The sequence below is a fragment of the Pristis pectinata genome, chromosome 4 (genome assembly GCF_009764475.1).
Source record: "Pristis pectinata isolate sPriPec2 chromosome 4, sPriPec2.1.pri, whole genome shotgun sequence".
Taxonomy (NCBI): domain Eukaryota; kingdom Metazoa; phylum Chordata; class Chondrichthyes; order Rhinopristiformes; family Pristidae; genus Pristis; species Pristis pectinata.
Window position 1 is genome coordinate 101,586,820 of NC_067408.1, and position 12,035 is coordinate 101,598,854.

The 12,035-nt window shown below is 37.8% G+C and overlaps 1 protein-coding gene across 9 annotated transcripts in view; it reads right to left on the reverse strand.

The window, feature by feature from the left end:
• synj1 (synaptojanin 1) overlaps positions 1–12,035 on the reverse strand; it is an 84,871-nt gene that overhangs the window by 21,511 nt on the left and 51,325 nt on the right. For all 9 annotated transcript variants that reach the window (XM_052015337.1, XM_052015338.1, XM_052015341.1 and 6 more), the window contains 6 exons: positions 11,711–11,828; positions 10,403–10,618; positions 7,262–7,340; positions 5,660–5,822; positions 4,918–5,133; positions 2,064–2,189 (listed from right to left, as the gene is read on the reverse strand). In XM_052015337.1, coding sequence (XP_051871297.1) covers positions 2,064–2,189; positions 4,918–5,133; positions 5,660–5,822; positions 7,262–7,340; positions 10,403–10,618; positions 11,711–11,828 — 918 coding nt within the window. The remainder of the gene's footprint in view (positions 1–2,063; positions 2,190–4,917; positions 5,134–5,659; positions 5,823–7,261; positions 7,341–10,402; positions 10,619–11,710; positions 11,829–12,035) is intronic.

Here is a 12,035-nt window from a genome sequence, read left to right on the forward strand (position 1 = left end):
AAATTTCAGAAGGATTTTCATTTCACAGGAAAAACAGATATACGTTGACACAATTTTTTTTAAATGATACTGCATTGGTTTAAAAGAAAAGCAGGTTTGTACTTATTGAAGCTGCAGAGGTTGTGACATTATCTACAACTTTTCAACCCATAGGATACCACGATCATCTTCAGAAAGACAAAGTATTACAGGCTTTCTCACTTTTCCTCACAAAGTAACCCAGACATGGCTAACAAGATTTAATGGATAGCATTAAATCCAAAGACAAGTCATAGTTGATTGAAATATTAACAAACCTGGGTATTAGAAATAAGCAAAAACGTCCCTAGAGATTAAGAGAGCAAAGATGGAGTATCAAGAGTAAATATGCAAGCAACATAACAATGGAAATGTTCCTACAAGAATGTTTTCAAAAAAAAATTAGTCAAGACAGATGAAGGTGACTAACAGGGGAACTTATAATGAGGAACAAAGAAATGGCAGAGTAATGAACAAGTACTTTAGTTCTATCTTCACAAAAGAGGACACAAATAACTTCCCAGAAATGGTAGGGAAACAAATACTTGTGAAAAGGAGGAATTAAAGGAAATTAATGAGGCTAAAAGCCAATAAATTCCCCAGAGTCTGATGATCTGCATCCCAGAGAAATGAAAGAGGAAGCCATTTTAAAAAAAAGTGGAAAAATTGGCTTCCAAAATTCAACAGATTATGAAAATTCTTGTAGATTAGAGGGTGACTATTTTAAAAAGGAGGCATAAAGACAACTGGGAACTACAGACTGATTTAGCTTAATGCTATTAGTAGTGAAAATGCTGGGGTCTAGAAAAAATTAATAACAAGCCATATAGAAAATGTAAATGGGATTAAACAAAATCAGTGTGGATTTATGAAATGAAAATTGTGTTTGACAAACCTACTGAAGTTTTTTTGTTGAGGCTGTAACTTGTACTCTAAGGGAGAACCAGTGGATATGGTGTATTTTCAAAGGCCTTTGAAGTCCCACAAAATCCAAAATTAAGACATGGGGGAGTGGGAGTAGTGCACTGTCATGGATTGAAAACTGGGAGAAGGACAGAAAACATCATGGGAATAAAACAGGTCTTTCTCAGGATGGCATGCAGTGATGAGTATGGGATACTGCAGAGACTGATGTTTGAACTCCAGATGTTCACAACATATATCAATGACTTAGATGAGGAAATTGACGTAATATTTCTAAATTTGCTAACAATACAAAAGGGGTTGGGATTATGAATTGTGAGGAAGTTGCAAAGAGACTTAAAGGTAATTTAGACATGTTGAGTAAGTGGGTAAATGAAGTATGATGTGGATAAATGAAGTATACGATGTGGATGAATGTGAACTCAATCACTCAGTAAGAAGATTGGGAAAGTCAGCTATTACTTGGTGATTTAAAACACAAGTCACTGAAAGCAAACATGCAGGTGTAATAAGCAGTTAAAAAGACAAAGGGTATGTTGACCTTCATTGAAGGAGGTTTTGAGTACAGGAGCAATGATATCTTTCTACAAATATATAGGATCTTAGTGAGACCACACCTAGAGTATTCTGTACAGTTGTGGTCTCCTTGCCTAAGAAAAGATATGCTTGAGGAAATGCAACAAAAATTCACCAGATTAATTCCTGGGAATGGCATGAATTTCATACGAGGAGAAACTGCATCTCCAGATGTAGTCTCACCCTAGCAAAAACTATGATAACATTCTGTTAGCCTTCCTAATTGCTTGTAGTATCTGCATTCTAGGTTTTTGCAAATCACATACAACGAAATCTAAATCCTTCTACATGTCAGAGCTCTGTAATCTCTCAGTATTTAGATATGTTTCTTTAATTTTCCTGTCAAAATGGACAACTTTGCATTTTTCCATATTATACTCCATTTGCTAGATTCCACCCCCCCCCCCCCCCCCCCCCACTTGCATTGAGAAAAAGCTCAAAGTTAATATGGTAAAGAAAAAGTGAAGGAAGACGATTCAAGATAAGTTTGGTGGGTAAAATTGGGGGATGGGGAAATGTGAGGTTGAGAGGAAACAGTCATCTACCTGTAGGAGGAGGAGGTCTTTGCGGTGGGGCAGGTCTTGATGGAGGAACCGAAGGACGTGGTGGTGGTGGCCGCTTTGGTTCCAGGGTCTGACAACTTTCCTTCTGTGTTGGAACTTGTTGGAACTCTGTAGAGGTTGATGTTAAAAAAACAATTATTTAACAGTACAAACACTGGATACAGTCTTGGATCATAGCATAGTGGAAATGATAAATCAACCATAATAAAACATTAAGCAACTAGTTAGAGAAAAAAATGAGTAATAGGCCAGTCAGCCCTTCAAGCCTGTTCTGTCATTCAATATGTTAATGGTTGATAATCCAAATGCAGTCCTTTTGTTTTTGCTTTCTTCCCATATCTTTCGATTCCTTTAGCTCGAACAATGTCTAACCCATTCTTGAATGTATTGAATAATTTGGCATCAACTATGGTACAGAATTCCAGGGGTTTACCACCTTCTGGGAGAACATTTTTTTTCTCATCTTAGTCTTAAATGGCCTAGCTTTTATCCTTTGGCTGTGTCCACTGGTCCTGAATTCCCCTGCCATCAGGAACATTTTTCCTGCATCTGGTCAGTCCAGTGTTGTCCTGTCCTCAGATAAAGAAGCTGCAACTGCACACAATACTCAAGGTATGATCTCACAAAGGTCCTATGTCGTGCAGCAAGACATTCCTGCTCCTGTACTCAAATCCTCTCACAATATAGGGCAATGTACCATTTGCTGCCTTAATTACCACCTGCACCTGCATGCTTATTTTCACTGATTGGTGCACAAGGACAGCCAGTTCTCATTGCACCGCCCCATTCCTTGTCTCTGTCCAGATTATAATTTTCCTGCCTGTTATTGCCACCAAAGTGGTTAACTTCACATTTATCCATATTATAGAGATTTTTGATTAACCTGCCTAATGGTCACTTTTTTGATATACAAGTTAGCAAAAAATTAATAAGCACATTCTGTAAATTCATCATTAGTGATCAATATTTCTGATCACATCACATTCTAATATTTTAAATCAGCTGAGGAATAGAAAGTGATTTTTGCTCCACTAAAATTAGTTGGAATAGCACTTTTTAAATTGTAGGTAGTCTACTAAAGAAGAAAATTTTGAATTCAACGTGTTTATATAGCTTGTTATAATTTGAAGACATATTTGCCTTGTGTCTTGGGATTCATCAGCTAGTGTAGAACAAAATAGTTGGGCTTACAAAGCTAGGTTTATTGGATAGACAATGGAAATAGTAAGATAAGATTGAGAGTAGTTCAAATGGACAGACTGAGGAAGATCCAGGGGTCATGCATATAGATGTGGCCAGGGCCAGGTTGGATATTGTTTTTTATCCACCAAACAATACTAGTTTTGGAGAGCAATTTGCTGGCAAACAAATATAAAAAGGTAGCTGGTACTAATTTTTAGGGTGGGAATTTGAAGCTATTTTAATACAGGGCATACTAATCAACATGAGTGAATTCTCCTGGATAAGTGGAATTGGAAAGGAATCTCTCACATTTTACCCCCATATTTTGATGTGGGTTTTTTTCTATGCTTTCATAAGATTAGGTATTAGGGGAACCAAGGGATTTGGAGATAGTGCACAAAAGTGGCACTTTGGTAAAAGATCAGCCATGATCTTATTTGAGTAGTGACTCAGACGAAAGGGGCCAAATAGCCTACTACTTTGGTCTCTATAGCACAAGAAGGATATTCTAAACATGTTGCCTCAGGGACAGTGGGCAGCTTGATGAAATGGATGGTCTTTACCTGCCTGTCATTTGTAACTCCATCTACAAGTTTGCAGATGACACCATCGTAGTGGGCCAAATCTCAAATAATGATGAGTTGGAGTATGGGAAGGAGACAGAGAGCCTTGCGGCATGGTATCATGACAACAATCTTTCCCTCAATGTCAGGAAAACAAAAGAGCTGGTCATTGACTTCAGGAAGGGAGGAGGTGTACACGCTCCTGTTTACATCAAAGGTGCCGATCCTGATCCAACCATGTGCACACCATGACTGAGAAAGCACACCAGTGGCTCTGCTTCCTCAGGAGGCTAAAGAAATTCAGCATGTCCCTGTTGACCCTCACCAATTTTTATAGATGCACCATAGAAAGCATCCTATCCAGATGCATCATGGCTTGGTACGGCAACTGCTCTGCCCGAGACTGCAAGAAACTGCAGAGTGTTGTGGACACTACTCAGCACATCACGGAAACCAGCCTCCCCTCCATCCACTCTGTCTACACTTCTCACTGCCTCTGTAAAGCAGCCAACATAATCAAGGACCCCACCCACCCTGTACATTCTCTTCTCTCCCCTCCCGTCAGGCAGAAGATACAAAAGCATGAAAGCATGTACCACCAGGCTCAAGAACAGCTTCCATCCCGCTGTTATAAGACTACTGAATGGTCCCCTAGTATGATAAGCTCGACCTCAATCTACCTCGTTATGGCCTTGTACCTTATTGTCTGCCTGCACTGCACTCTTTATTCTGCATTCTATTATTGTTTTCCCTTGCACTACCTCAATGTACTGCTGTGATGAAATGATCTGTATGCATGGCATGCAAAACATAGGTTTTTACTGTACCTCAGGACATGTGACAATAATAAATCAATTTACCAATTTTTTATCATAACATTAACACAGGGCCTTATTATAATTGTGCATCAATAATGTGCAATGAACACTGGTTGCAACTGAAATAAATTAGTAAACCTATAAGTCATAGCACTGTCAGTATTATTCAAAATGTAGGTGGTTTCCTTGAAAGATAATTACAAGAAGGTTAGTTTACAAGCCCCTCCAGTTCTAAATTTATAACAAGTGTTGATATTCATGATAAACCTTTACCTTGATGTGACTGTTCTTGTAGTACTGTGGAAGTCCTTGGAGTTGCTCGACTTGGTCTGCTTGGCAGTGACGGTGGAAGCACCTCTGGTATTGTGGGTGATGGACAGGGACTTGTCCTGGGAGTTGAACCAGGAGAAGTTCCTGAACCTGAACCAGAGGCAGGCTGCAAATGCTGAGGGATTTCATATATTTCAGCACTATAGTCATCCACATCACCTATATTAAAACAATGCAAAGGACTTAATAGGCAATACAAAAATAGTAAAAAAATAGATTTAAAGTTGAACTAAACTTGACTCTTTTTTTTTGCTTTGTTCAATATCTGGTTCTGTATATTGCAAGTATTACCGTTCAAAAGCAAATTATTCTTTTGGTTTAAATTCATAGAATTGATTACCTGATATTGATAAATAATTGATTTTGTAATAAAGCTACAAATCTAAAAGTACTTATTACTAAGTTACAATTGTGATATTTAGTTATTAACTACCTTTTGATTTTATCAGAATGTGATACACATATAAACGATCAAAGTAATTTCTGATAGATACTTGCCTGTGGATCATTGATTTATTTGTAGCCAAATTACTTTGCTACATGTCTATGCATTTCAATAGTTATTAAAGTGAACAAAGGAATTTACAAACATAACAAAAGGTCACTTTATCTTTTTATTTTTATAAAATGATAATCTGATTTTAAACCAACTAATTGCTAAGACACTTGAATTTTTTCTACATACCTTCCATATCATAGTCAGCAGAAACAATTGTATCCTCTCCCAGCAGTGTAGAACTAGCAGAGACTGGTAAGCCAAGGCCAATTCTTTCCAGACTCATCTCTTCCTCCAATCTGCTGCTCCAATCTGGATTCTTTAGACAGATAGTAATTGTCCTGCCCAAAACCTGCATGGAGACAATGATTTTATTTTTCCCCATTATCTTTAAATTAAACTTGAATTTTGTGATTCTGGTAAGATGGTCATTTCATCCAGCATTGCTCAGACAAGACCCACTTATTCATTCTAATATCGTGCTTTAGAAAAATATAAACCTCATTTTTATAGTCGATATAACATCTTTCCCCAAGACACTAGTATTCTGCTCTGTTTTCCTTTAAACCTATGATCATTAAGCTACTATACTTCACCAATTCTGTCTGTCTCCAATATTCTTTTTCTACATCTATTTTTCTGATGGTCTCCTTGGTTCTATTACTCTCCCCACTTAAGTCTTTGTTACTGCTCTTGCAGATTTCTCTGTTGCTGCCAAAAACTAGTGCCACTTTTACTTGAACAGTTCCCACAGATTGAAAGATAGCAAATGTAACTCCACTATTTAAGAAAGGAGGGAGAGGGAAAACAATGACCAGTTAGCCTGACATCAGTAGAAAGGAAAATACTAGAACATATTACTAAGAAAGTAGTAAAGTTTTGTTTAAAACAAAATCCTTTTTTGGCGCAAAAATAATATTAAGCAGATGTGGTGTATTTAATTTTCAAAAGACCTTTAATAAGATGCCAATTGAGAGATTGTTAAAGAAAATTATCAAGTTCAGACTATTGGGGGTAATAGTAAGGGCATGGTGTATTACAAACGTAAATAGGTCATTTTTGTGTTGAGAGGCCAAAACTAGCAAGGTGCTGCAGGAATTAGCTGTTCACAATCTACACCAATATTTTGGATGAGAGAACCAAATATAATATAAAGTTGGAATAGGTGAAGACACAACAGAGGGAACATAACATGCAAGGTCATCCATTCTGGAAGAAAACACAAAGGATTTTTTTTTAAATGATGGTTTGAAAAAGTTCAGAGGGACTTAGGTGTCCTAGTACATGCATCATTGCCATTATGCATAAAATACCAAACTGCCCCTGCTGTACAACCAAATTCTGGATGATTGCTAAATTAACTTTCCTATTTCCATGGCCTTTTGTCCAGCTTCTACCCCACTGTGATAAGACAATTGAACGGTTCCCTTATACAATGAGATGGACTATGACTTCACGATATACCTTGTTGTGACCTTGCACCTTATTGCACTGCACTTTCTCTGTAGCTGTGACACTTTACTCTGTACTGTTATTGGTTTTACCTGTACTACATCAATGCACTCTGTACTAACTCAATGTAACTGCACTGTGTAATGAATTGACCTGTACAATCGGTATGCAAGACAAATTTTTCACTGTACCTCAGTACAAGTGACAATAATAAACCAATACCAAGGAAAAACATGGCTTTTTTAATATTTGAACCATAGCAGGGGAAAGTATAGCAAACTTCCTTTGCATTTCTTCCTTATCAGGACATTTAACTTACCTCAGTACCACTTAACTTACCTCAGTACCACTTAACTTCTGTACTGCAAGAGCAGAACTGCCTTCCAAGAACGTCACCCACATTTTGTCTTCTACAAACCTAAAAAAAAAGTGCATTTACAATCACATTTTAATATACGTGTATAAATAAAATACATAGCAGCAGCAGCAGGTGGAAAGGGAAGGTTATGATGTTCTGGTGACATTAGTTGCAATGGTGATTAGCTGCAGAATATCAGATTGTATTAAAGAGAATTGAGCTATTAATTTTCAAGTTCATTTGCAGCACAATAATGGCACTCCAATACTAAAATGTGTCCAAAATATACCATTAAAGTTTGAATATCATTCCCTGTCATGGTCTTCTAATACGCTATCAGTAGGTATATTTTATGCAATATTTGTACAAACCCTGAATGTATAATGCTGATTAATGTCAGTAATGCTTTGAAGCATTATCATCAAATACTTTTTGCAGAGCATGAATTCAAGAAAATTCCTGGAAATGATAAGGCTATACTGTAAACAAAAATTCTGGGTTTCAATGTAACAGCATTGGTCAATAAAGCTAAAAAACATGAGAATAAATTCTGTTGTGTTTGAATTACATCACAGTGCAGAAAAAAGCCATCAGACTTTTAAGTAAATGCTTGTATTTTTCTTCTACTTAAGCTACCTTGCTTAATCAAGCTCCCCAGTTCTTTCCCTCTCCTTAGAGCTTCTAGATTCTAACCACATTTTACATATAAAGCCTTTGTTTAAAACTACCCCTCAGACTTTCCCACTGCACAAATTATATTCTGATTGCAATGGGGTGACCACTCTCTGTACTTCTTGATTAGTACAGCATTGTATCCAGCAGTGACACCATCCTAAGTTTAAAAAAAACTGTCAACACTTACAGGTGCAAACAAGAACAATGATTTTATGGGGAGAACCTGGAACCATACATTTGCAAACAATCAACAAATTTAGGTGAGAAGAGAGAAATAGAGTATGTTAGCATCATAAAATATATCCATATTGGTCATCCCTGTGGCATCAGATAGATAATTATAGAGACAGAAAAATAGGAGCAAGGGTATGTCACTTTTCAAGCCTGCTCCAACATTCACTGTGATCATAACCGATCATCTATCAATACCATATTCCTGTTCTCTCCCCACCACCCCCTGTTGCCATTCTCATCCAGAAATTTAACTACATCCTTGTAATGTACATTTAGCTTCCACGGCCTTCTGTGATTTCCACATGCTGACCACCTTCTGAGTGAAGAGACTTCTCCTCATGTTAGTCCTAAACATCTTACTTTATATCCTGAGACTATGATCCCTCATTACATACACAACATCCAGGGGAAGCATCCTCCTTGCTTCCAGTATATCTAACTCGTCAGATTTTTGTTTCATTTAGATCCCCGCTCATTCTTCCAAACACTAGAGAATACAAACATAGACAACCTAATCTTTCCTCACAAGGCCATCCCACCATCCCAGGAGTCCATCTGGATGATAGAATTGAGGACTTTGTGGCCAAGTTTGCAGATGATACAAAGATAAATGGAAGGGCAGGTAGTGTTGAGGAAGCAGGGAGTCTGCAGAAGGACTTGGATGGGTTGGGGGAATGGGCAAAGAAGTGGCAGATGGAATACAGGGTAGGGAAGTGTACGGTCATGCACTTTGGTAAAAGGAATAAAGGCATAGACTATTTTCTTAACGCAGAGTGAATTCAGAAATTGGAAGTGCAAAGGGACTTGGGAGTGCAGGATTCCCTAAAAGTTAACTTGCAGGTTGAGTCAGTAGTAAGGAAGGCAAATGCAATGTTAGCATTCATTTCGAGAATATAAAAGCAAGGATGTAATGCTGAGGCTTTATAAGGTGTTGGTCAAACCACATTTGAAGTATTGTGAGCAGTTTTGGGCCCCATGTCTAAGGAAGGATGTGCTGGTGTTGGAGGAGGTTTAAAAGAATGATCCTGGGAATGAAATAGTTAATGTATGAGGAACTTTTGATGGCTCTGGGCCTGTACTTGCTGGAGTTTAGGAGGATGGGGGGGTGGGGGCATTGAAACTTGCTGAATATTGAAAAGGCCAGGATAGAGTGGACGTGGAGAGGATGTTTCCAGTAGTGGGAGAGTCTAGGACTGGAGGGCACAGTCTCAGAATAGAAGGACATCCCTCTAGAACAGAAATGAGGAGGAATTTCATTAGCCAGAGGGTGGTGACTCTGTGGAATTCATTGCCACAGACGGCTGTGGAGGCCAAGTCATTGGGTATATTTAAAGCAGAGGTTGATAGGTTCTTGATTAGTAAGGGCGTCAAAGGTTACGGGAAGAAGGCAGGAGAATGGGGTTGAAAGGTAAAAATAAATCTGCCATGATTGAATGGCAGAGCAGACTCAAAGGTCCAAATAGCCTAATTCTGCTCCTATGTCTTATGGTCTAACCTTTACACACTCCCGCAATGACAATTATATCCATTAATAGAAAAGGAGACCAAAACTGCACGCAATACTCTGGGCATGATCTCATCAAGGCCGTGTATAATGTAACAATTCATCCTTACTCACTTGCTACAAATGCCAACACATCATTTGCTGCCTTTGCTGGCTGCATCTACATGTTTCCATTTAGTAACTGGTGTACAAGAATGCCCAAGTCTTGTTGGAGATAAACACTTCTCAAAATAACACCATTTAAATAATACACCTCCATTCCATTTTCCTACCAAAGGGGACAACTTCATACTTCTGCCAAATTTTTGTCTACTCACTCAATCTAAGTTACCCAGAGCCTCTCTGCATTCTCCTCACAATCCTCACCTAGGTTATTGTCATTGGCCCACACAGCTTACACACTCAAGGGTTATCTAATTGTACTTAAAAGACATTTTGTCAGGTACATGGGTAGGAAAGGTTTAGAGGTATATAGGCCAGACACAGGCAAATGGGACCAGCTCAGGTAGGCACCTTGGTCAGTATGGACAAGTTGGGCTGAAGGGCCTGCTTCCATGCTGTATAACTCTATGACTACTTATCCTAACTTGGAATTGCATGCCTTTAAAACCATTAACAATACAAGCTTAAACTGTATTAAATTCAGAAAGATTGTTAATATATAACAAGTAGATGGAGAAACAGACAGGCACAAAATATTGTCAATTACCTTATCAAAATAACATCACCATATGCAGCAAACTGTTGAAGCAATTGGTCTATCAAATTATCATCAAAATAATTATGGTCTGAGGAGGAGCTGGTTAGTGACACGACCACTGTGCCATCCGGTGGTCCTTGTAGAGCAATAACTTCCTTGTACACTCTTTGTCGTGCATCAGGATCAATGTCAAATATGTCTATGTCTATAATGGCAACCACAGGCCTGAATAAAATAAAAATAACATTATATATAATTTGTAATGAATAGACCAAAGAAATTAAGCTTGGGATGACAACAAGTGAAGAGAGTTTTCTTATCCATTACCTCTCCCCCAATCCACGCACAACTACATATGTTGCATGCAGAGAATTTCTTCTGCAGCCACTCCTGTTCAGACTGTTTGGACAAATCAGCTCATTGTGAGGTTCTGAAGACCATGGGGCAGCATTGTCAGACTGGTACTTCACATACAATAACTAAGTTCTCTTGCCTCCAGCAGTCCAAAATAAAATTTTGAAATTCACAAGCATTTTGTCAAATAAAAAATATTTTAGCTGAATATACAACCCCTATAATCTCACAATATAATTTGAAAACTTAGCTGATAGTAACTTTTCATTGAGGTGAAAAAGTTTTCTTCTGAGGATAAAAGACATTAACTGTTTAGAATTTCTGTCCAGATACTAAATATCTGTCCAGTCAGTTAGTGAAAGGCATGGAATTAAGACTCAACTTTCCTGCTCTGCCGTGTGACTGATCATAAAGTTTTTCACTGTTGGGCTTTCCAAGAACACCAGTATAACGTGGTGCAGTAAATCCTCAGTGCTTTTGTACGTTAGAACCACCAATGTTAGATGCCCATTTTAAAAATACAATAGTTCCTCAATTTACAAATAGAATGTGTTCCTGATAAGCAGTTTGTTAAGCCAAATTTTGTAAATCAGAGGTTGGACGAAATGCTTTATTTCAGTAAAGTGTAGTCCTACGCACAGAGTAGTATGCTATTCCTTCTAGTGAGAAATACTTTGTCAATTGAATACCTGCACCCCAAAGAGTCAATGGTGTTATAGTGAAAATTCATACAAACATTCATAAATCAAGGAATCATTGTTCCCTAATTTATAAGTGACCATCAGGTCAGGCACCTATTTTAAAATTAGGCTTATTTACAGGTGTACAGCTTGTTATGATATCAAATGACAAAAGCATCAGTGATTTAAAATTGGAGATCCTTACACATTTCAGATTTCTGACATTTTTTTTAAAAAGAGATTTAAGTTTCAAGTTGCTTCAGCAGTGAAATGGTTGGTGTACCTATGATCTGATGTTTTTAATTCTGCTCGTCCATAATAGACCAGTGTTCCAGGACTCCATGAATTAGTTAGTTTTGGTTCATCCTGAATACTGGAATTCAACAAATCTAGGTCTTCAGCTGTAAAGAAGCAGAACTAATTAGTATAGCATAAAATTCCTCACCACGAATACCTTCTGCAAGAAAATAAATAAAGGCAGTGACAGTGAGATTCAATAGATAGCTTTTTGTATTTGAATTGTAGATTTACCTCAAACACCAGATTTGTAAACTTAATTGTTCAACCCATGACTTAACCAGAGAGAATAACTCTGCCATTGCTTATTC